Source organism: Terrapene carolina, unplaced genomic scaffold, assembly GCF_002925995.2.
Source record: "Terrapene carolina triunguis isolate 2854851 unplaced genomic scaffold, T_m_triunguis-2.0 Scaffold95, whole genome shotgun sequence".
Taxonomy (NCBI): Eukaryota; Metazoa; Chordata; order Testudines; family Emydidae; genus Terrapene; species Terrapene triunguis.
In genome coordinates this window covers 11,482,601-11,507,757 of record NW_020664446.1, presented here as the reverse complement: position 1 = coordinate 11,507,757, position 25,157 = coordinate 11,482,601, and the positions used below count along the sequence as shown (strand labels likewise).

Here is a 25,157-nt window from a genome sequence, read left to right as displayed (position 1 = left end):
GGGACAAGCCATTAGGAGGTGTTCCCAGCTGGTGTGTCTCACGGCACGGGAAGTGCCAAGAACAGTTATGAGCCATGGTCTGTTTTATACATTAGACTTTGTGCCTTCCTTCCCCCCTCCCCGCCCCCTTTCACAATACAGGCGTGTCAATTTGGAGAAGTCCCTTCCCACAACTGTCCTCTCTTCGGTGAGCCCCTCTTCTCTCTGAGAAATTGTGGATTCTCCCCTGCCCCCGACAGTGACTTTACCATAAAAAATGTGGAGTGATACAAAGGTCACAGTCAATATTTGAGATTTAAAAAAAAAGAAGTGGCCAGTAATGAAAGTGTGTGCCATGGGAACATGGAAATTAACTGTCAGTTATTCACCCTCTGACAGGCATCTATTGCATTAGATTACAGGAAATCACAGTACAATAAATGTGCAGCCTGTTAATGTTTTAACTAATCACGTCAATTAACGCTCCAACCTCCCTTCCTCCTTGCTGCCCTAGCCGGTGAGCCCAGTTTTGCAGATGCTGACACACCTAGAGAGTTGCTAGATATTATGGCAGACACTGGCCCCAGGCACCGAGTGGGTTAGCTTAAGGCATCAGCAATGTGAGCCGGTTTCCGCACTCCTGCAGGATTGCCATGGATTTAGGCAGGCAGCCTTCTTAAAGCCGGCAGAGCATCTGCTGCTAACTACCTCAGTTTCTGGTGTCATGTGACCTTAAGCACTGCATCAGAAGTTCACTGCTTTTAAAAAAACCCACCTAAGGTAGCTCTAAACTTACACCAGGCTGGCTAGGACAACACACAGTAGAACGTAATGGCTACAAAGGCACATACATCATTCATACAACATATTATATTTTATATAACACTTCTTAGATTAAAAGAGAAGGACCATGGTTCAGCTGTGAACAGCTCAGAGAACTTTAAAATTAAAGGTAAAACACCTAAAAGTGATCTAAAAATAACACCTCTAGACCTAAGAATAGCACAAGTCTAAAGTCATTGCCTTTGGGGCCTTCCATTGCTAGAAGGGAGTGTTGGGGTCATAATGGGAGGTGGGTGGGTATCTCCCATTCCCATTAGTATAAAGCCCAGAAGGGCCATGAGATATTGAATATTTAAGCCATGATGCTTGTAGGTCTAGAAAAGTTGTTATTGGACCCGGGTTGTATATTGCCCATCCAGGGCTTTGGGCAGGTGTAATTCTGGGAAATGATATACTTGGGGGGAAGAAAGCAATACTTCTGTGGCAAGTCCATTTTTGTTTAAAGGGGTGTGTGTGTGTGTTTGAAACCCCAGAAAGGTTTGGAATGTTAGAGCGAGTCCCACTGGGATAATTTTGGGCAGGTGATGCAGTCATAGGAATGTGTTAAATTGCATCACATCCCTGTGGAACATAGCCCATGTCCCTCTAATTGATCACATGGCTCTCACCTCCATGTTTCATAGCTGGAATACAATCTGCATCACAAATAAAATCACACCGTGTAACATTCACTGTAATGCACATCTACACTGTATACAATCTGACATAAAAGCAAGCAGCAGCTGACAATCGCTTGGTAGCACCTTGGTTCTTACTCGCAAAAGCGGGAAATAAATCCCAAATTTTCTGAAATACAAATGAACATGCAGTGCTAGACAAATCTACCAAAACTTCATGTTGCCATAGGAACAACACTATTGCCATAATAGTGAGAGCTGTAACAGAGAGATAGAGTGCATGGTTCATTTTCTGCTTCAATGGATATATGCAAACTTCTCTGCAGTAGTGTTTTTCCAATGACAACTACAGACAGATCATATACCTGTTAATGCCTCACTTCACAAACATTTGCTCCGGGAAGTGGCAGGAAATTACTTCTAACACCATTTCTACCTCCTTTGTTCCTCCCTAATTGGGGAAAGGAAGTTAGTTCTTTGTACTGCAATTCAGTGGCACGTGGCCATTTTAAAGGCTGGAAGATTGTCCTGAAGGCTGATTTATCGCAAAACCAGAGAAGACTCCAATCCCAATTTGGTAGAAAGTGATCCCATCCAAAGCCATCTTAGCCATGAAAAAACTAGTCCTCTGATCAAGTAACGGCGTTGTTGCGGCACCAGTGATGTTGGTCAAAAAAGACAATTTAAAGAGAAGCGGCCCCACAACCACTTTGAATGAATGGAAGTTCTTCAGGCAGATGTTGTCCTTTTCCTTCTATCTTCAGTGTCACAGTTGATGTCTTCTAAATAGGACCCATATCTCCCTATGTGTTTATACGGAGTACAACACAATGAGGCATCGGAGTTCAACTGGAATAGAAATATTAAATGATGATCCTTCCATCTTCAGGAATATGCACATGGCAACCACTTATCTACAAAACAGAAGAGAGAGAGACTTGAAAACCTTCAGAAATTGACCTTCTGAGCAGAAATGAAGTGAATTCATTGTATGAACATTATTAATCATTATGATTGGCTTCACTGATACTGTTGCCATCTTGTTCTAGGTGGCATAATAAATTTGACCTACGCTCAAGGAGACCATGGCAAGCAAGGTGTTCCCTGCTTTGTTATAAGACTCTTTTGAATCCGTATATGTTACAACAGAACATGATCACCCTTGTTCCGGTAAGCAGAAGTCCCTACAGCATAGGACAAGGTCGGCTTTTAGCACACATTAGAGGGCACCGCTACAGAGGTTTCCATATCAAGAAGAGAGAGACTTTTGTGTGGAGAGCATTGCAAATCAGGCATATTTGCAAGATAGCAGGAGTTTGTGTAACTTCAATCTCTTGTCCTGCGGCTGCACGTAGCCAGGAATATCCTTTGTTGGGGAAACAGATAAATCTCTGGAAATTCCACAATGATGTGCCCTCTTTTCCTTTATACTGAAGTGAACGTAGGACTTTGTGAAGGCAACAGGCTGCTACTGCTTAGCTATAGAACTGAGAGCCGCTCCAGTTTTCCCAGCTTGAATCCTGACCTGGCTTAGTTCATACTCCACTGCCATTCATCCTTCACTCCTCTGCCCTCACTGCTAACTCAGGTGTCAAGCAATTGTGATGGTGACTCTTGTGATGTAGTAATGAAAAGTCTGTCTCTCTCAGACAGCTTGGCAACCTGGGGAAGCCCTCAGATTAAAATCTGTTCACACCCGAGCCAATTGTTCATGGCTCCTTATGCTGCATTGCATGGCAACTCTCAGGAACCCTCACTGCTTTCCTGATCAGTGTGTTTTCTGCTCTGAGCAGTGACTCTTCCAGTGTAAGCCAAACATCTGTCCCCAACCCCCCCGTATTCATCTAGAGCCTGGTGCAGCTCGTACTGAAGCCCAATAGGTTGGAGCAGGCTCTCATCTCCCAACCAAGTCTACTGTCCAGGACCTCCTGATGTCTTTTTTGTGGCTGTAACATGAGGGGCCCCAATTAAAACCCTGCATCCACAGAGCATTCTACTGCCCAGGCACCTGTCCAGTGCCACAGCTCTTAAGTTATGCTCCACTAAGCTGGCCTCCTGCCTTCCCAGAGCAGGACCCAAGGGAAAACGTGGCTGTGTTCCAAAGGTAATTCCCCCCCCTCCCACTTCCCTCCCATGCTCATAACTGATGAATGAGTTTAATGGGCAAACAAAGGTGAGTCCAGATTATGCAGTACACAGGCTTAGATATCAGGATTTGACTTTCAAGTTTGCTACATCTATTCTGTTTGATTTCACAGTTAACAGTCATCTGCCCAAAATATTTAACTGGGACTTTAAACGGCAAATCAAATCCAAACAGTCAGTTCTTACTCTTTGTAGAGCTGCACATAACAGCGACAGCTCTGACTGGGGAAGGCTATTTGGAAGGATTGTGTGGTACTGAATATGAAAGCACGATTTCTTTATCACATGTTATCCCTTTCCCCTACCCTTTGTCTGCATGTCTATGCACTTTGGGGCAGGGACTATACAACTGTTTGTACAATCCCTGCACAATGGGGTCCCTATGCACTACTGCAATAAATGGGATTAATAAAAACATAGATTTTTTTCCCCTCCCTACACGAACTCAAGCCTCACCTCGTGTAGAATAAACGTGCATTTCTTTGAGCACAGTGAATTACATTACTGCTAGGGTGAGAAGAAACAGCCTCTTTTGTGTTAATAGGTGCCATTAAAATGGTGGCACTTACCTAGGAACATGAGCATCCTTTAATATGGAAAATGTCTGAATCTGGGATCCGACGGACAGTAAGTTTCACCTTTAAAAAAACAAACCAAAACGCACACACACACACAAGGGTCACCTTGTTATAGCTCAGTAAATCCACATCTGATAAAATATCACTGCTCCCCCCAGCCTCCCTTCCCCCAACCCCCACCTAAATACCCTCATCTATTAACCGTGTTATTTGTATTGTCTCTTGGTATCTGAGACAGGCTTTCTATTGCTCAGGCTACACTGATATTGGGTGACCTCAGCAGATCCAAACATAAAGGTGCCAGTATGGGGGGCGGAGATCACGAGTGTCAAGATTGCAGCCCAGCTGAGAGTAGGGTGACCAGATGTCCTGATTTTATAGGAACAGTCCTGATATTTGGGGCTTTGTCTTATATAGGCCCCTATTACCCTCCACCCCTGTCCCGGTTTTTCACACTTGCTGTCTAGTCACCCTAGCTGAGAGAAATGTAGCTCTCCACATGGGACCCAACGTACGTCGGTGCTATGTACTGTGAGGGCCTACTCAGACTTCCAGCCCTGTACCAGAAGGTGATGAGTGTTGAACAGGGAGTTACGCCCAGTGGTTAGAGAAGGGGAGTCAGGACTCCTAGGTTCTCTTCCCAACATTCTGAGAGTGACTAAAAACATCCTATGTGTTCACAGCCACCTTTTGTGCAAATGGTCTCAGCAGCAGCCTCTGTCCCTGCCTGAGGCTCCTGATCAGAAATGATTTTTTTCTGTTGCTTATAACTTCATTAGCATCCAACCAATTAAAAAAAATCATTCAATCGACTTTTGGCACGTAAATAGCCCTCGTCACGCAAGTCCCAAAGCTGAATGATTTTGCACTGGGGTAAAGGGTGGGTATAAACCCCTGCAGAGCTCAAAAATGGCAAAAAGAAGTTTGCTCTGGTTTTCCCCCCCAAAAGAAATTCCCCATTTGGGACAGAGCATGCCTGGAAATCATCAGTCCCAAGTGTGACCTGTGGGCAGTTATCAGTGAGTGAAAACACCAGGTTATAAATTAAACTGTTCTGCAACCTTAACTATACAGATGTGTCCATTTGTACGATGGAATGGGTGCCATGAATCGACTGCCAAGAAAGGGTTAACTCTCAGTGGGTGTCTGCCTTTTATGAAAGGTGTCATGATTTCTTGCCAGCACTGCTGTGTCATGCATTTGGATCTCTTCCTGGCCAGAGTCACAACCTTTGGAATCCTGCCCCAGGCTAATCCCCCAGTCATATGATGGTGATCAGTATCCATTTAGATATTGCTAGGGGGCAAGAGATGTGAGGGAACACGGCTAGTCTCAGCTACTCTCCATAGTTCCTCAGGACAAGAGTGAGCTCCTGAAACTTTGAGGCTTGGATTGGCAGAAGCCCTTGTGAGATCATAATCAGAGAACCATAGAATATCAGGGTTGGAAGGGACCTCAGGAGGTCATCTAGTCCAACCCCCTGCTCAAAGCAGGACCAATCCCCAACTAAATCATCCCAGCCAGGGCTTTGTCAAGCCTGACCTTAAAAACCTCTAAGGAAGGAGATTCCACCACCTCCCTAGGTAACCCATTCCAGTGCTGATCTGACCCCCAAAGCTATGATCTGACCGCCAAAGCTATGTCTCTTCTTCCCTGACCAATCACCATTGGGGCTTACCTCCTTTCTCATGGACCTGCTGACAAACAAGGAAACCTCATCAATGCTTTGTGTGCGCAGGTCATTCACAGCCACTATGTGATCCCCGTGGTGAAATATACAGCCTAAGCGGTAGGGACCCTTCCAATACGAGACACTAGAGAGGCGGAAGAAGAGACAAAGAGCATGAATGGGATTGTTTGGGCCCACTGTCCAAACACAAATGACAGGTCTGTTTCACTCCAGCTGTGCTGCCTGGCCCTGCACAAAATAGGAAGCGGTAGACAGATTAAAAGGGATAATTGCTTTTTGGTCTGATTCTTGGTTTTAAACAAACTGCTTCATCCATTCCAACCAGTACTTCCAAAGGGGATCTGATTACAGGTCATGCAGCACTGTCATCCCTTAATCTAACAGGTCTGGGTTGGGGAGGGTCACCAGGCAGTGAGGGGATTTACCCTGTTTGGTTCTGTACAGTGTGGGGACAAACACTCTGCTGATGTAACTACACTGCCTCTGATGCAGAGAAGTTAGCCCTTCATTTACCTGAGTGGTTCTTTCCAGGCCAAATTTGCGGTCCAGACTGAACTAAAACTCGGGCATCTGAACAGCAGGATCAGAGCTTTGTGGCTGCCCCTGTAAAGGGATGCATCAAAACTCTGCCTCCAACTACCCCAGTGACAATTTCAGTAGACTCCCTTAGAATCCTTCAGCTGGCCTTTCTTTGCTGCTGATCTCTCCTGGCTTCTCCTGGAGGATTAGCAGCCTGGGAGCCCACTGACCCCTCGATCTGATGCTCTGTTCCAAAACTGTTGCCAGCTGAAACCAGCCAAATCCTTTCAGTATGAATTCCCACTAGGGTTGCCCTGGGTGTTTAGCTCCAGATCCAAGTTTTGCAGCTGGGCCCCATCTCGGATTCTTTTGTGGTGTTTCCTGCTCTCGCTGATAGGGGCTGAAAAAGCTATTTCCTCCAGACCCGCAGTGCCGCTGATAAGTGTGGTACATCAAAGCCGCGGCGAGAGCCAGTCCTACCGCTGAGCAGCAGTGAAAGAGCAAGAGGCGGCACAGCAGGGGGCAAGGATGAGACACTGAACTAATCTTCCACGCAGTCTGTCCTTTACCCCTCTCCTCTTTCCTTTCTCCTACTTTATTGATACTGAAGATCTAGGGAGAGGACTGACTTCCACACTGCCTACTTACACTGCTCCGCTGCTGGGAGAACTGATACCCTCCAGCCCCCAACATCCAAGAGTGACAATGTCTGGCTGCTGGATGGACTATTCCCAGTGCTGAAAATGGTTAGCAAATCCCTGGCGGCCAGCAGGTCTATGCTGGGACTCCCACTCAGGTCAGCCTGTCTGAAACAACTCAGTAGCACTTTGCACTTACAGTCTGCATTTAACCCGAAGCTCTCTGCCGACGCTTCTTATTTAAACCACACCACAGCCATGTGAGATAGTTTGCTCATCTGTGCATAGTAATATTAACCTGCGGTGCAGAGAGCTGAAGTGATTTGCTTTAAGACCCAGAGCGAACCAGCGATTCATCTGGGAGTAGAATCCAAGAGTCCTGCCTCCTAGGCCCTTGCTCCAAATACGAGCCCATAATCTTTTTGATGCTTTGAACAATCAAAGCACACTCCCCCCCCCCCTCGCCCCCAAAGATTATCACATCTTCGCACAAAACCGCCTCTTGATTAGTGGTAGCCTGGGGTCAGAATTGGACACTTTGTGCATGCCACTGAATTTTCCTGGGTTGCAGCTTCCCCATCCATAATATGTGGATGATAACGTGTCCAACTGTACAAAATGCTGGGAGATTTTTGGTAGAAAAGCCTTATTTATTGGTATTTAACCAGTTTAAAAGACACACTCCCTCTGGCCATATGGACTCATAGATTTTAAGGACCGAACGGACCATGGTGATAAACTAGTCTGACCTCCTGCACATCACAGGCTACAGAATCTCACCTACCCCCCTCCTGTAACGGACCTGTAACCTCTGGCTGAGTTACTGAAGTCCTCAAATCATGGTTTAAATACTTCAGGTTACAGAGAATCCACCATTTACTCTAGTTTAAACCAGCAAGTGACCTACAGAGGAAGGTGAAAACCCTCCAGGGTCTCTGCCAATCTGACTCAGGGGAAAATTCCTTCCTGGCCCCAAATATGGCAATGAGTTAGACCCTGAACACATGGGCAAGATCCACAAGCCAGATACCTGGGAAAAAATTCTCTGTAGTAAGTCAGAGTCTGCCTCATCTTCAGACATTGGGGATTTTTGCTCTAGCAGTTGCAGATGGGCCACATGCCATTGTAGGCAATCTCATCATACTATCCCCTCAGTCTTGAAACTAGTCAATTTTTTTTTTGCCTAATCTGCTCCCCTTGGAAGTCTGTTCCAGAACGCCATTCCTCTGATGGTTAGAAACCTTCATCTAATTTCAAGCCTACACTTGTTGATGGCCAGTTTATATCCATTTGTTCTTGTGTTAGCTTTGGCACTTAACTTAAATAACTCCACTCCCTCTCTGGTATTTATCCCTCTGATGTATTTATAGAGAGCGATCATATCTCCCCTCAGCCTTCTTTTGGTTAGGCTAAACAAGCCAAGCTCCTTGAGTCTCCTCTTGTAAGGTAGGTTTTCCATTCCTCTGATCCTCATAGTAGCCTTTCTCTGCCCTTGTTCCACTGACAGTCACATAAACACAAGTCAATTTACCATATGCATGAAGGACAACTGACAATTATGCCATTCATGCTGATATTAGAAGAATAGCCTTTTAGGCTAATGCTTTCCCAATGGTTACTACACCCTGCCTGACACACAAGAAATACCTAGCTCTTATATAGTGTTTGACAGGCATTTACATCTGTACAAGTACCCACCACCATAAGACTTAAAGGCCCTACCATATTTGTCCTGCTGCTTCAATAAGCGTTAGATTACTGGTGACATCAGCATGAGGGATGCAAATATCCACCTCTTGTAGTTGGCTGTCATCTGTGACTTTACTGTAAGAGATGATGTTGTAGACAAGTCAGACTCTACCAATCAGACAACTGAAGCACATACTCACTAATGATAGGAAGTAGAGTTCATTATTGTTTCCTACAATCTGTCCTTCAGGGCATTATCCAGCCTACTGTTAAATATTGCAGGTGCTGGATTTGCCAGCATTTCTCTTGGAGAACATTCTGCTCCATCAGATCTCACCATTAAGAAGCTTGCCCAAGGTCTAGATGATGGGGAAGCTGTGGCCATTTTTTATTTCTAACACAGTAACCACCTTTCTGCTTGGATGAGATAGGTTAAAATAGGGGGTTTAATAGGCAGACTCTTCTGGCCCTGATCCTGAAAGGCATTTAAATGCTTAACGCCCATTGATTTCAATGCTTAAACACCTTCTAACGCTTTTACTGCTGTTTTGTGCTAGAAATCACACTCTTCACTATCTTGCAAGAGACAAGGAAGTAGATAGAAAACTTCTAATTGTGCATATAAAAAATAAATACACCACCAGTAAACTCTTTCCAAACACGATCAGGGCCTTAATCCCCTTTCTCATCCCAAAACAGACCTTAAAGAGCAACAGCACCTATTCTTAAAGGTGTTATGCGGTGTGTTTGGTTTTGATCTGGCCATCGCAAATTCAAAGCTCACAATTCTTACATTCATCCATTTCTGGTTTGTGTGATATTGATTAGAACAAGGAAGAATGCTGCTATCTCAAAGATCCGGGTCTAATAGAATCCTCTTTAAAAGTAATTACATATTTCAGCCCAAAACATCCTTACTTGATTATTATAGATAACTGAACCACTGATAGTGACGATACATTTGGCTTTCTCTCCTGGGTTAGCTGCTTATTAGTATTGCTTTGCGTGAGCTGTTGTTGGTTTCCATCTGCCTCGCAGTTTCTTAAATCTATGCTATTTTCTTGACTTCTGGGAAGGGTCAGGAATTCATCACTTCTGCATGTGGGCTGGGGTTTCTCTTCAGGCAACCTAATGAATAAGAATGCTAATAAAAAATGCACTGGGTTGGCATGTCAAGTCACGGTTACTCTTGTTGTGTTTGAAGTTGTGTCAAATAGATGTCAGTGAGGCAAAGAATAACAAGTTCTTATAGTGAATCAAATGGCCAAAATTACAGCTAAATCAACTAAACTGGCCTCCTAAAAATGGAACATAAAAACCAAAACACTTACAATATTGAAAGAATATTTATTAAAAATAAAAACCATTCCAAGCAACATGGTTTAACAAGGAAAAGGAGTATAGATTGTTGGCACTGCAATATACTGGCTTGTGTGAGAATGCATAATTGACCTCTACTGGATAGAATGTGTCAGACCTGCTCAAATGCTTGTCAGATTATTTGTTGCACCTTCTAGTGGCTGGAGGCCCGAAAAGAGGTGTAATTAGTACCAACAGTTAATGGAGAGATCCTTTAACTCCAATGGGACAGGCTTGTGACTTGGAGTGCAAGGTCTTGAGTTCTATTCCCAGTTCCACATATAACATTAATATAACGTGCAATTAAATAATATTGTAATGAACTGGTGTATATGTGCATGAGTACGTACTACTGTCTTCCATTGGCTAGAATCAGAATTGTTCATCTGTGTGTCACAAGTATTAATGACTAACAGCCAATGGAAATTCTCCTATAACTCAAGAGTTAGGAGAATAATATTTTGGAACTGGAGGATCTGACTTCTTTGCTGTTGTCACTGAAGTTCTTAGTAGCCACTCTCTGGTGCATAGTGAAAGCTGTGAAGTTTCTATGTGACCATGGATTCATACTCTGCACTTCTGTACTGTCTTTCATGTGACAATACTGATGCATATTGCAAACATCAAGCCATAGAGCACATCTATAAAGTAAGTAGTATTAGACCTGTTTTATAGGTAGGAAAATTGAGGTACAGAGAGGTGACTTGTCTAAGATTACCCAGCGAGATAGTGGCATACCAGGAAACAGTTCTTTCTTAACAACTACGCAACACTGCCTGCTCTAATGAGTGTCTGGCTTGGGTGTCTGTGAATGTACGTGGCTGCAGATGTTACATTGTTTAGCCCAGAAAAAACATCAGTCAACTTCTTACAGAGCCACATTTTATTCTGTGTAAGCCTGTCAGGATGTCCTAATGGATGAATTTGTGAAATGACCTTGAATTTCACTGTGGTAAACTCCCCTCATAGCCCCAGAAAGGCCTCTCCCAAACAGCCTGCGCTCTGTAGATTTCCTCATATAGACAGCAGGAATGCAGCTCTGGCCGTATCGTTACATTGCATTGATTTTTTTTAAATACTAAAAGAAAGTGCTACCTACAGAGGTTTCATCGACACGTACAACTTCCTGCTGAGAGGATCCTCATTCTCCACTGGGTTGTGTGATTGAACTGGGGGATCAGACTTTGATAGCTCACTTTCCAGCTGTTGAAAACGAAAAACAACATGGGAGGTAAACATTTTCTCTCTACATCCACCAAGGAGTCCCCTTGGCTTCTTTATGTAGTGTCCATTTGTGCTGTATTGTGGTAATGCAGCTCAGCCAAACCTCAATTAACCAAAATACCCAGCTAATCCAAGCTTAGATGCATTCTTTCCCAAACCAGTGTGCACTACGTTGTTCTTCTCTCCCATTGTAATTTCCTGCTTGCCAATGATTTGGGAGTTTGGTACTCGAGCAACCTTGCTACGATTGGGTTTGGACAACTGAATATTCTCTTGGAGCAGGATCAACAGAGAAACCTACCTGATGTGGCTTACCTGTGCTAGAATACTGCTTGGAGAAGCATAATATTCTTCCCCCTCCTCTCCGATTTTCTCATCTGAGTCCAACAGCAGCTGACTTATGCTGGTCTTTTCAGAATTGTTATTCTGTATTTAAAAAAACAAAAAGCTTCCATGTTTAATAGGACATTACATTCTCTTTGTGCTCAGTTATACACTCAATCAGCTGCATGTGCAAAGCTGTGAGTATTAATATCATTTACTGTAGATAGCTAAATAGCTGATTCGTGGATGCAATGTTTGTACCTGCCATTGATTGCAGATGCAAAAATAGCTGCTGTGTTCAAAAATCAGGTCCAATGGTCAAAAATTTACACATGATGTTGTGTCACTTGTGCACACCGGGGCCCAAATCCTCGAAGTTATTCAGATGCTTAACGCCCTTGACAACAATCTTTGAGGATCTGTATCAGGGTTCTTTGCTACAGACCCAGTCCTGATGTCCTCACTTAAACGAACCCCCTCATTGAAATCTAGAACTGGCTGGAAAATGTCAACTTTTTTCAATGAAAAGGAGAAATTATTCATTTTTGATCCCCACTATTAAAAGCAATGGGAGTCTTGTCTGAATAAAGAGTGAATTATTGGCTAGACAGCAGTTTGAGCTATTGACTTGCAAAGTTCAGTGGGCTGGAAGCTATGCCTGACTATCTGAGAGTAGAAATTGAGCCCAGTATATGCTGGGTATTTTGCTTTGCCCTCAGTAAGAGCTAGCACAGAATGGTCCTTCATAAAGACCAGGAGTATTTGACAAGTCTTGGAAGAACAAGTCACTTCTTCAAGCTAAATTTGCCATCCTTTCGTTCCCTCTCACTCATGGATTTGATTGTCCTGCAGAGTATAATTAGTATTTAGCTTCTTCTCAGTAAACCTCTCCATGCCATGTTTGATGCATTCCTTCTTTATCTCTCTCTTACTTCTTCCATGGCAATAAATTTTAAAGCTACTAAATGTGCCACCGAATATATTATTGTTTTCAAGATAAAGTAAACTAATTACCCTCTTTCTTACAGGGAAAAGGAGGAGACTGGCATTGAATAGAAATGAGGAATGACCAATCGATTTTTTGTGTGCCTTGTGGGTAGTCACTGATTACAAAACAAAGGGTGGCACTTATTGGAGCCTAGAGTCAACACAGGTCCAAGAATGTTCCCATAAAAGCCAATGGGAGCAAAGATGGGATTCTACGCTCCTGATCCAAGGTTCACTGAAGTCAGTGGAGACAGACGCCCCCTTGACTTCAGTGGACTTTCAATGAGGCCCTACATGAACAAGATGTCTAAGGGCTTGATTCTGTAGGGCATTGAACATTTCCGTGAGATGCTGAGGTCTCTCAGCTCCTGCTGACTTCAGTGAGAGTTGAGTGCTTGTCACTAGAGCTGGCTGGGAATTTTTCAACTAACCGTTTTTTTCGTCAAATGCTGATTTGTCAAACCTGAAACAGTCATGCAAAATGGGTCATTTTTGACCAATTTCTCAGTTCAAAATATTTTTTGGAAAAAAACCCAACAGTTTTGAAACTGTCAGTTGTATTTTTGACATTTTTGAAGTGAAAAATTCCAGTTTTTTGGTTCAAAACAACTTTTTTTTCAAAATTTAAGCTAATTATAGTTTAACTCTTTTTTTAAAAACCATCACAAAATGGGACATTTTAAAAAAGTCTAAATGAAACATTTTGGATTGAGCTAAACAGAATCTTCTGGGGATCGTTGATTCATGAAAAATTAAGGTTGTTCTTTTTCGTTTGGGTTTTTTTGTTTTTTGTTTTACTTTTTGCCCTGATTTGAGCCCTAAATTACACCAACACATGCATATCTAAATTCTCTCTTGCCAAACAAATGGAATAATCTTATTTGGTATTATCACAGATTCAGGACAAAAATGGAATGCAGAGGATATACTGCAGCAGTGCTGGATTTCAAAAGGCATTCGATATAGGCCCTGATTCAGCCACGTGCTTAAGCACACGCCTAACTTTAAGCACTTGAGTAGTGTCATTTAACTTCAGTGAGAGTATTCTTAAAGCTAGGCATGACTTGAATACAGTACCTTGTTGAATCCAGACCATAGTGGCACATCATAAAACTAGGAAGAAATTGGATAAGTACCACACAGATTAAAAATAGCATAAAGAGGGATGTGAAACTGGCTGAATAGTGATCTGTGGGGAATTGTTACTGTTAGTGTTCTCCTACCTGGAGTGCCTATCAGGAGTTCTGCCAAGAATATAAACCCTTTGGAGTCCTTTTCATTATGTGTGTGTGCAGTGCCTAGTACAGTAAGGCCCCCATCCTGAGTGGGGCCTTTAGCTGCTACTGCAATACAAGTAATAAAATCTTAATAAATAGCTTAATACAAGGGGTTAGTAGCGGGGAGTGGGAGTCAGGACCCGGGTTCCTTTTAACATATTCATTATTTAGAGTATGTAAATTCAATTTGGAATTAGTTGTCATGGGAACCAGAGGGACAACAAAGATATGGGTCCCTGGCCTCAAAGTGTGGAGTGACTTGGATAGATTAGGGACTAGAGCCTGCAACCTCTCACTCAGGTGAATGAGTCCTTACACAAGTAGACTCATTCATGTCTATTTGTGAGAGTCAGGATTAATTACCCGAGGAAGAGTTTGCATGATCGAGGCCTACAATAGTGAGTCACTAGTAATTCAATGCAATCTAATACCAGTAAATGTAGAGTCATACCTCTAGAAAAGGAAATAAACACAAAGGTACAAGCCAGGAGACGGCTGTCCAAGTAGCAATACGTGCGGGAATGATCTGGAGCTGATAATATTGTACTAAGAAATTTACTCTCTCTTATTAGCTGTTGGGCAAGACTATTAATTGTACTTTCCACATAGTCTTGAACAGAAAACAGAGCTCCCTGCCATACTCCCCCAATCCAAACTGAAGGCCATGTGAAGTCCCTGTGCGCCCCACCCCTCCCGTCCACAGTCAGGCAGCCCAGAACTGGCATCCGCAGCAGAAAGGGACTTCTGCGCTGCCTGCTGCACAACATGGGCACAGCATTTGGCTCCAAGGCAATACAAACCTGAGAAGGATTAGCAGGTAAAAGAGAAGCGGGTGAGCCAGAGGTCTGGTCTACACACAAAATAGCACCGGTTTAACGAGTGGTGTAATTTTAATCTGATTTAGTTAAACTGGTGCCACTGTCTGTGTAAACACTCCTGTTTTAAGCCTGGCTGAAATCAGTTACAGGTGTAAACTAAGCCATGCTAACCCTAAGCCAGGTTTATGCTGATTCAAGAGTATTCATGCAGGGCTGGGCACCCAGTTTAACTAAAGAGGTTTTGAATCAATTTGAGTTAAACCAGTGCAATTTTTGTGTGTAGACAACCCCTGAGAGATGCTAGGAAGACGGTTCAGGAAGAACATGGGCATAGTCTACAAATACGTTAGCAAGGACAGAGCCTCGGCTTGTGTCAATTGTTGTAGCTCCATTGAAGTCAACGGAGCTGTGACAACTTGCCCGCACTGTGAGGGAAATCTCAGTCATGCTCTCAGAAGGGGAAGGAGCAACTGTTAGAGCTACACAAGAAATAATTACAGCCAGTTAGAAAAGGTTAACAGTTGGAGTCAGTTAGACTTGCTAGGGAGGTGGTTGAGTCACCGTTCATACAGATATTCAGGGTAGATGAGGCATGACAATAAAGCTAGGTCTACACTGCAGCTTAAATCACCTCCCTGAGTGACAGAAGTTACACTGACATAAGGCCGGCATGGACAGCGTTACGTTGGTGGGAGAGCTTCTCCCACTGACATAGCTACCACTGCTCGCGGGGGCTGGAGTAGTTAAGCCAATGGGAGAGCTCTCTCCTGTTGGCTCAGAGCAGTTACATGAGAGAACTTACAGCGGCACAGTAAACTCTCTAGTGCCCTACGTTAATGAGCATTCCTGCAACATTTACATATCTAAGAGGCGTTCCAGGCCCCGCTAGTTATGCTCACCAGACTTGGAAGAAGAGGTGCTGGTAAACTGTGGCGAGGCCGCTGTTCAGGGAGACCACGAGAGCCAGGATCTGAGTGAGGCCTTTTCTTGTCATCTGCGGCATCTTCCACCTGCACATCAAAGGAAAAACATTGACAACCTGGGCAGAAGTATTGCAGGTGTTTTATTGGCATGGTCGGTTGGTAACAGAGCACAGTCTGTGTTATGCTCCCTCCAGACCGTTGTTACACTCCCTGTTTGTGTGGTACTTTGTGACTATACTAAGCCCTGCTTTCCCGGCTGCTCTTCATTTACTTTCTCTAGACAAATCTACAGGCACACCAGGAAAGCAGCAGTACTTTTTTTCCTTTCTATTTAAATATTGAGGGGGGAGGGGGATTGACAAAGGACAGTCAGGTGCCCAACTCCCATAGGAAGTCAATGGAAGTCAGACACCTACCTCCCATTTGTGCCTTTGATTATCTCTTCAGACCTTAAATCCTAACCACCAATCAGGAACTTCACCGGTGGCAACAGCGGAAGCATCCTGCACTTGGCTTTGGTAAGATGTTCCAACCCTGATGTGCGGGGACCTCCTTTAGGGATGGGAGGGTCGTTCAGTCTCCAAGCCCATCATCCTTGGCCCATTTGCTGAAATGGCCAGTGAGGTTTCCAGCTGAGGCCATCACCATCCAAAACCCCCACCTTTCTTAAATGCAGATAGGCCAGGAAACAAACCTGACAGCGTGAGCCTTTTACAGGAATTCTCTCACATTCGAGCCTCAACATCTACTTTCCAATCCCAAGAGAAAGCAAAATGTTCCTGTCACTCCACTGGCCTGAGTGCATGCTGCCCCGAGCTCAGGAGAACTTCCTTTTCATGGAGAGGTTCAATTCTACAAATCAACTATCACATGTAGCCCTAGCAGCAGAATCATTAGCAACAGCCCCTTACTTCACCGCAGTCTCTCGGAATCTCCTCGTGGGTGCTCAAAACTGCTTCATCGAAGGCTGGTGGCGAAGAGAGGGACCGACCTTTGCTTCTCTGAGCTGAAGGATTCTGGTTCTAGGAATTCAGTGACAGCAGTATGAGGACCGATGGGGTCCTTGGATAAAAGTCTGCTCTTAGAAGCCCATGTGGTTCCCAATGATGCAATTTTAGCTCCAAGGCTCAAGAAATGAGAATTAGGGATACATTGTCATTCTGTGAGATGACAGGTGAAATTCACCCCTGCACAAGGCCCATGTACTCTTTAAGTCCTGTGCACTTTACTTCTACAAGTACATGTTTCCTAATGAACAAGAGATTCTTTAATGTTTAAGTGGGTCTTAAGTGGTGAGCAGGCATTGTGCGGGTCCTCTGCACAGGGGTAGATTTCACCGTAAAGGAATCTCTTTTTCATGACGAAACTGGTGTTATAGGGAAAGTGCACTTAATATACTTAGGGTCTATACCAGCAAATATCAATGTATAGATTCCCTCTCTTCATAAGTTACTAATGAAATTACAAACCGCTCTCTTTAAAGAGGCTGATTTGTGCATTTAACAGCTGACTTTTTTTGCACTATAACATCACCTGAGCAGAGCATCCATCTTCTTTTGCCTCCATGTGGGCTGAAGATAGGGAAGTGAACCAGTCCTCAACTTGTTCCCTGTGGGTTGGAATGACGAAATGAAAAGTCCATTATTATCATGCACAAGAAAAAATAAATGGTGCATCTGTGTCTTCCTAATGGCCTAAACCTACATCCACTGACGTCAATGGGAGTCTTTCCATTGACTACGGTGGGCCTTGGATCAGGCCCCAAAAAGGCCAAGCAGGGAAAAGCTGCCTCTTCCTTACAATGCTAGAGCCCTGCCTTAGGGGAGTTCACTCTGCTGTAGTGTGGTGGTCTTAGGGAATTGTAGGAGTGTGGCCAGCAGATTAAACAACTATGCAGACCCACTGGCCAAAACGTCCCCTGATAGATTGGTGCTGTGAGGAGGCTTCTGTTTCTGTAGCCCATTCAAAACCAAGTTTGGGCTATGGCGCGTATGACTACAGCCCATTACACAGATCATTGGCTAATAAAGGCCAGTGAGATTACACAGTGGAAAGATGGTCTCTAAAAGCTCACTTCTGCCATGTGTGGAGCATTCCTGTGAGGTGCTTCTCAGGCTGCACACCATGTGATTCACAGGAATGCACAGCAGTCCATAGAAGATGGCCTGTGACTTTCAGAAATACGTTTAAACAGGCAGACAGAAAAGACTAACGTATGGTCGCATTGTAAGACAACTAAGAAGGAGATGCTGCATTTTGTTCACAAGTAGGACTAATTTGATGGGCTCTGGAACTTTTCCCACTAGATGACTTAAGGGAACAATGCACGGTGTGAATGCATGCTTGAATGATAACTAGGTATTTGGCGTTTTTTCTCTTTGGGCTCAGGTATGTTCTTCCTGCTTCAGTTAGGAGTACAGTGTACCATCCTGCAGTACTTACTTTGATGAAAAACACTCTCATTGACACAGCTGCAGGAGGGGAAGAAAAGGGAGAAAAGCTGGGGCAAAGCAGCTGGGAGCCCCTCTACAAAGCATGCTCTCTCCTGACCAAATTTCTATTGGCTGTTGACTCAGCATTAATTCCTGTACTTTAAGAACATAAGAACGGCCATACTGGGTTGGACCAAAGGTCCATCTAGCCCAGTTCCTGTCTTCCGACAGTGGCCAATGCCAGGTGCCCTAGAGGGAATGAACAGAACAGGGAATCATCAAGTGATCCATCCCCTGTCGCCCATTCCCAGCTTCTGGCAAACAGAAGCTAGGGACACCATCCCTGCCTATCCTGGCTAATAGCCATTGATGGACCTATCCTCCATGAACGTATCTAGTTCTTTTTTGAACCATGTTATAGTCTTGGCCTTCACAACATCCTCTGGCAAAGAATTCCACAGGTTCTTTCTCTGTTTTCCATCTGCGGAGTGGTAGTAGGTTCTAGGTGCGGTGGGGACATGTGCGGGAGCCAGGCAGCTAGGGGTTAACCCCTCATTCATTCCCCTACAGTCAATTCTCCCTCTGGACTGTAGACGATGATCCTGCCCTATTTCCCCCGGGGCAGGCGTGTCCCCTACAGTTGATTCCCCATGAGCAGGGCTAAGAATTTCTTTCCCCATGGATCCCAAGAGCCACTTGTTTTGGTGGCTATGCCCTCTGCCATTTCCCCTCCTCGCCACAAGTACCTGTCCTTCCCAATGAGGTAGTAATCCCTGCTCTCTGTGTTGATGGATAGCACTTCCTCAGGGTGGCATTTGAACATCTTCCTTACTGCTGTCATCTTCTCATAATTACTTATGCCAATCTCAATATTTGAAATCCTGTTGGACATGCATATGAAACATTTACTTATATAAGGCTTATCCCATACATTAATGCACACTGTGAAATGATCATCCATAAAAGCCATGAGGATCAAGGGCTTGCTAGATCATTTCTGTGCTGTTGGCTTAAATAACTCTTCCTCTGAGATTAATTAATCATGTTTACTACAGTGGTACCTCAGGGTCAGCCAAGAATGGGGCCCCATTGTGGTAGGCACTGTTGTAATGATTACAGCATTTTTTGAGACACAGCCAACATTAATAATAGAGCTGGTTGAGAAATGTAAGGCCTTTCCACAGAAAGGTTACACAAAAGTCAATAAATACATAAAATAAAAATGTGCTGAGTTTTCAATGGAAAAACTCCCAAAATGTTTGTTTTTTGAAAATGGAAAAAATTCAATTTTTTGATCCTGAAACTACTTCTTCCTTCCGTCCATCCTTTTTTTTTTTTTTTTAAATCAGAAAATTTTAAAAGAAACAAAAAATATTTATCAACTGGAGGGGAAAAAGGCTATTTTTATATTCTTAAAAGAAAAAAAAACAACCCCACAGCTTTCTGGGTGGCATTAGACTGTTACATAATTAAAAATAACACTTTTGATTCAGCCAGCTGGAAAGTTTTCAGTCATAAAGAATTCCTTAAAGAGAACTGCACTGTTTGCTTTCTGATAATGGAAGAAGCACAACAGAAATATGAGGACTATGAGGGAAGGAGAAGGGCCCATCCAAAGTTCTTTGAAGCCAATGTAAAGACTCTTGTGCACTTCAGTGGGCTTTGGATCAGGCCCAAGGTGCAGAAAACATTGGACAAGCCTTATTGTTTCTGGGCCCGATCCTGCATTTCTTATATATTCCAAACACCCAGGGCTAGAGTTTGATCGGTTCTTGTACATGCAGCCCAAGGGCCAGGGCGAGTGCCCAATGAACCTCCCAACCTTTCCGTAGCCCGCCCAAAGAACTGTGCCCAGCGCTGTGCAGTGACTAATCTCTTTGTGCAGTGCCATGGTCGCATGCTATCTCAGTGCTGGTGGGAAGAGGCAGGGCAGCCTGTGCCATCCCCCATATAATCCCTCCCTGAGCCCCCCACAAAGGGCCACTGCCTAATTGACAAAATTAGGCCCTGCTAGGACTAGGTAGGTATCTGGAGTGCACAAGGAGAGTGGGATCAGGCCTACAGTGTGTATTCAGCTGAAATGCACCAGCCTCGGGCCAGTTTCTGAAAGCCCTCCCAAAGCAGAAGAGATCCTTCCATGTAAAGTCCCAATGTGGAGAAAGGTGCTCGTCAACATCAGTGTGGCAGAATCCCTTTGCATGTAGGAGTACTTGGTGTTGTCCTTGGAGAAGATAAGGGACCTATGACTGTAGGTAATAGAAGCCTTTGTTTTAGCGGTGTGTGCAGCTGATACAATACCAGGATCCTTTACACAGCCGTAGCTTGGTTTTTGTATATATAAATCCTATTAAGTCTATCAAATAATACAACACTCTTAAGCCCATCCAAAGCCTACTGAAGTCAATGGGAGTCTTTCCATTGACTTGCAAGGACTATGGATCAGACCCTAAACAGCAGCAAAAGGTGAAATCTGTGATCTCATTTCAGACTGCTAAAGTGTGGTTTAAGAGAAAAAGTGATGAACTTCAGATACCTACTGGTCAATTGCAATGAAACCCTTTATCTGTTGGCCTTTAAGGTACTTCAGGGTGTAGCATCTCTTGCTAGACTTGCACAAGGTGAAACCTCGCTTTTTCCAAGAACTCTGCAGAAAGGAAAGTTTGCCTCGATAAACCTCAGACCAGCAGAAATAACAGAGGTTTGTTAAGGGATTGCTGGAGGATGACTAACTTGGGTTTACTGTACCTGTGTAGTGAAAAGCTGAGGCGGTGGGGATTTGATAAAGTCACCGTGCTTGCAGACTTCATCCTCCTGAAAAAATGTGACTTGATTTCCTACCAGACAAAGAGAAATGAATGGCACCATCACTCAATTTGTTGTTCGTTAATCTCCTACATGGGCCTGCTTGCAAAGTGCTGCTGAGCACTGGGCTTCCGTGCTTAAGAGGCCATGAAACCTGGTCGGTGAGAAGACAAGCACAAATAACGCCTATAAAATGCAGGGTCCGACCACATTCCCATTTCTGTTGATTTTATTGCTGCCGACTGCCCCAAAATTGTAAACACAGAGTAGTGATTACGGACAATGTATTGCATTGAGGAGGTGCAAGGGTCTGTGTTAGGTCTGGTCTAATTTAATTTCTTCATCAGTGATTTGAAAGAGGGAGTAAATAGCACACTAATGAAATTTGCAGACGGCATTCAATTTGGAAGAGTGACAAACACCAGAGAGGACAGAAAATACTTTGGTGCAAGGCAGGATCTAACAAGAGGAGCAACGTGGACAGAAAGTAAAATGGGGAAAACGCAAGCTAATGCCTCTGGGCAAAACAAATCCAAATGCATAGACTCATGACCCAGCACGGCGTGGCAAGCTAGTTCAGTTTGTGATCACTGGGTGGAATTGACTAATCAAAAGCTAACTCCTTCCTATTTAATGTGCTTTGCAATTCCTCAAAATGGCCTGTAGATAAGCAAGTTCTAGTCTTAACTCTTTATAACCTGGAAGCCAGCCTTTAAGATGTAGATTTATTTTTAAGGTGCCCAAGGACTATGTGGTGGCAGCTGGAGAGCCTATAAAGGTCATGTCTTCACCCACAGCAAACCCCATCTTGGACCTATCTAAATATATATATATATATAGTGACAGACCCAGACCAGTGGGGTACAGGAGTCTGGTAGAGGGCAAATATACTGGTCACTGGATGAGTAGTTTTCTGTTCCCTGAGTGACCAAAGAAGGGGCTGCACTAGAGTAATCAGGAACCTGCTAGAACCAGTTAAGGCAGGCAGGCTAATTAGGACACCTGGAGCCAATTAAGAAGACGCTGCTAGAATCAATTAAGGCAGGCTAATCAGGGCACCTGGGTTTTAAAATGAGCTCACTTCAGTTTGTGGTATGAGTGTGAGGAGCTGGGAGCAAGAGGCACAAAGAGCTGAGAGTGAGAGGGTGTGCTGCTGGAGGACTGAGGAGCACAAGCGTTATCAGACACCAGGAGGAAGGTCCTGTGGTGAGAATAAGGAAGGTGTTTGGAGGAGGCCATGGGGTAGTAGCCCAGGGAGTTGTAGCTGTCATGCAGCCGTTACAGGAGGCACTATAGACAGCTGCAGTCCACAGGGCCCTGGGCTGGAACCCAGAGTAGAGGGCAGGCCTGGGTTCTCCCCAAACCTCCCAATTGACCTGGACTGTGGGTTCTTCCAGAGGAGAAGGTCTCTGGGCTGTTCCCCAACCCCCATGGTGAATCTCTGAGGCAAGAAAATCCGCCAATAAGCGCAGGACCCACCAAGATAGAGGAGGAACTTTGTCACAATATATATATAAACAAACACACACACACACACTGAAGTCAAGGGGAGTTTTGCCAATGGGAGTTTTGCCTTAAGAAATTCCATGAATGTCTTGGAACTACTGAACATGTCTCCTACTTGTTTGGTTTAGTTCCTTTACACTAGTGGTCCCCAAACTGGGGGGCATGGAGGAATGTTTGAGGGAGGGGTCCAGGCCAGTCCCCAGGAAGGCAAGGCGGGAGTGCCCCTGGGCCTTGCTCTGCCCCAGCTCTGCTCTGGCCCCACCCCCAGCCATGGCGCCAGCTCCCAGCCCTGCTCCCGCACCCGGCTGCTGGCCCTGACCATGGCCCGGCAGTGGCTCCGTGGCCCGGCAGCAACTCCACTCCCGCACCCGGCCCTTGGCCCAGCCGTGGCTTCAGCCTCAGCCTTGGTCCCTGGCCCCCAACCACGGCTGCAGTTCTGGCCCCAGCTAGCGACTGCAGTTCTTGGAGGGGGGGACGGAGTGAGGTGGGCGCAGACAGAGGTAAGGGGGTGCAATATAAACAGTTTGGGGACCACTGCTTTACACTGTATCCATCTCAAACTCAGTCCAAACCAAGTCTGACAGGGATGGGGAAAGATGCTGTTTTTTAGGGGAGAAGGCTGCATCGGGGCATGTGGTTACTGGGAGAAGCCACGGAGGGGTGGAATTATGGCATTAACATATGGTATATGCCAATTTAACCTCTCAGTTTTTTGTATGCTGCATTCCTTTCCTGTGTGTTCTATGTTGTCCGTTTAAATGTCTTTAGGAAAGAGACTAGCCTCATTCCATCTCTGTGAGATGCCTAGCACCGCATTGGTGGGGATGTTACATAACTGTAATTTGAAAGCTGGAGCAAATAATTTTCATTTGACAAATCTCAGTAGATTCTAATTCGTACCTGTGGAGTTTTTTGTAGATTTGAAAGCCATTCCTATTGCTTCAACCTGGAAAATCAAAACAAGCAGAGATTTAGGGCTAGATTCTTTCACCTTGACACAAGCCGAGCAGTGCCTTTGTTGGCAAGGATCCCCACTGGCAGAATCTAGCACTTAATAAAGAAAACACTTCACAAACTTTCCCGAAAATGATCACAAGTATCTTTTTATATAGACCAACGGGATTCGCTTGCCACCAAGGAAACCTGCCCAAAGAGCTTAACTTTCTGTCCCTTTCACAGATAAACAGCAACTGTAACCATGAAACAGCGTTTATTATGAGTATTTGTTTCTGACATGTCCAGTGTGATTGGCACTGAAAAACAGAATGACTTTCAATGGGAGTTAAGAAGATCTGGGCCCATGACACACCACAAAGGTAGGTATGTATTTTATAGACTGGGTATTTGAAGGAGAACATCTGTTCTCAGTTATCTTGGTATAGATTCAGAGTAACTCCTTTTCACTGGAATTACTCCACATTTTCATTGGTGTAATTGAGACTGCACTGTGACCAAGAGAAGCTAAGTGATCCACCCAATGTTATATAACCAGTGAGTAACAGAGACGGAAAGAGAAGCTGTCTAATAGTAGGGCAGAATTTTGCAGAGGTGCTTTGATGTGTATTTCTAACAGCATTTTAAAAATAAGTTTTTAGGAGGACCAGACCTACATCAGAATCCTAAGGTGGAGCTGAACCCAGAAGAAGTTTGGTGGTAGGAAGTGATTTTAGATGAATACTCCATTTGCCGTATTTTTGTTGTTGCTTTAGGTATCTTGCCTTTCAACACTTTTATCCCACTAAGAACTCCGTTTCTGCATCATCACAATCACAGCTTTGTCTTCCAGCTATACTTTGCCTTCCTATTTCTTTGCAACGAACTTGTGCCAACTGGTTGAGAGCAACGAACTTGTGCCAACTGGTTACTTTGTTGTGTGTATGTCACCATCCTCCATGTGCTGGATGCCTTTGCATTATGTTACAATTAATCATAGAATATCAGGGTTGGGAGGGACCTCAGGAGGTCATCTAGTCCAATCCCCTGCTCAAACCAGGACCAATCACCAGCTAAATCATCCCAGCCAGGGCTTTGCCAAGCCTGACCTTAAAAACTCCTAAGGAAGGAGATTCCACCACCTCCCTAGGTAACCCATTCCAGTGCTTCACCACTCTCCCAGTGAAAAAGTTTTTCCTAATATCCAACCTAAACCTCCCCCACTGCAACTTGAGACCATTACTTCTTGTTCTGTCATCTGCTACCACTAAGAATAGCCTAGATCCATCCTCTTTGGAACCCCCTTTCAGGTAGTTGAAGGCTGCTATCAAATCCCCCCTCATTCTTATCTTCTGCAGACTAAACAATCCCAGTTCCCTCAGCCTCTCCTCATAAGTCATGTGCTCCAGCCCCCCTAATCATTTTTGTTGCCCTCCGCTGGACTTTTTCCACTTTTTCCATATCCTTCTTGTAGTGTGCTGCCCAAAACTGGACACAGTACTCCAGATGACAGGGCCGGCTTTAGGCCGATTCAGCCGATTCAGCTGAATTGGGCCCCGCGCTAAGAGGGCCCCGTGCTGCAGCTCTCCACCCCGCCCCCAGCTCACTTCCCCCTCCTCCCCTCCCCTGAATGCTCCGCCCCCTGCTCCTCCCCCTCCCCTGCTTCCCGCGAATCGGTGGTTCGCGGGAAGTCTGAAAAGAAGCAGGGGCGGGCAGGCAGCACCAGGTAAGCTGGGGTGGTGGGGGGTGCGAGAAGGGCTCCGGGGAGGCGCGGCCCAGTCCGGCCCCAGTTCCAGCCGAGCGCGCCAGCCCCAGCGGCTCCGGCTCGGCTCGGGTCCGGCCTGGCCCGGCTCCCACGGCATGGCTCGGGTCCG

At 44.8% G+C, this 25,157-nt stretch overlaps 1 protein-coding gene across 1 annotated transcript; it reads right to left on the bottom strand.

The window, feature by feature from the left end:
- Positions 1-2,278: 2,278 nt before the first annotated feature.
- PLEKHS1 (pleckstrin homology domain containing S1) lies at positions 2,279-23,281 on the bottom strand. Its single transcript, XM_029911338.1, has 14 exons — positions 23,251-23,281; positions 20,788-20,876; positions 20,580-20,686; positions 18,789-18,923; positions 17,144-17,219; positions 16,522-16,632; positions 15,587-15,697; positions 11,597-11,707; positions 11,157-11,260; positions 9,617-9,826; positions 8,732-8,833; positions 5,841-5,976; positions 4,154-4,222; positions 2,279-2,353 (listed from the first exon to the last, which is right to left on the bottom strand). Exons 1-13 carry the CDS (start codon positions 23,279-23,281, stop codon positions 4,154-4,156), a joined length of 1,392 nt encoding a protein of 463 aa, XP_029767198.1. The 3' UTR covers positions 2,279-2,353.
- Between the last annotated feature and the right edge of the window lie 1,876 nt (positions 23,282-25,157).

Bases quoted from the DNA above. Each gene is read 5' to 3' on its own strand.
- PLEKHS1 (XM_029911338.1), bottom strand. From the start codon at position 23,281: ATGGCTTTCAAATCTACAAAAAACTCCACAG. The intron at 8,834-9,616 runs GTAAGGATGTTT...CATCTCTTACAG, and splicing joins CAGTTATCTATAATAATCAA to TAAAGTCACAGATGACAGCC. The intron at 5,977-8,731 runs GTAGGGCCTTTA...CCGCCTCTCTAG, and splicing joins GAAGCAGCAGGACAAATATG to TGTCTCGTATTGGAAGGGTC.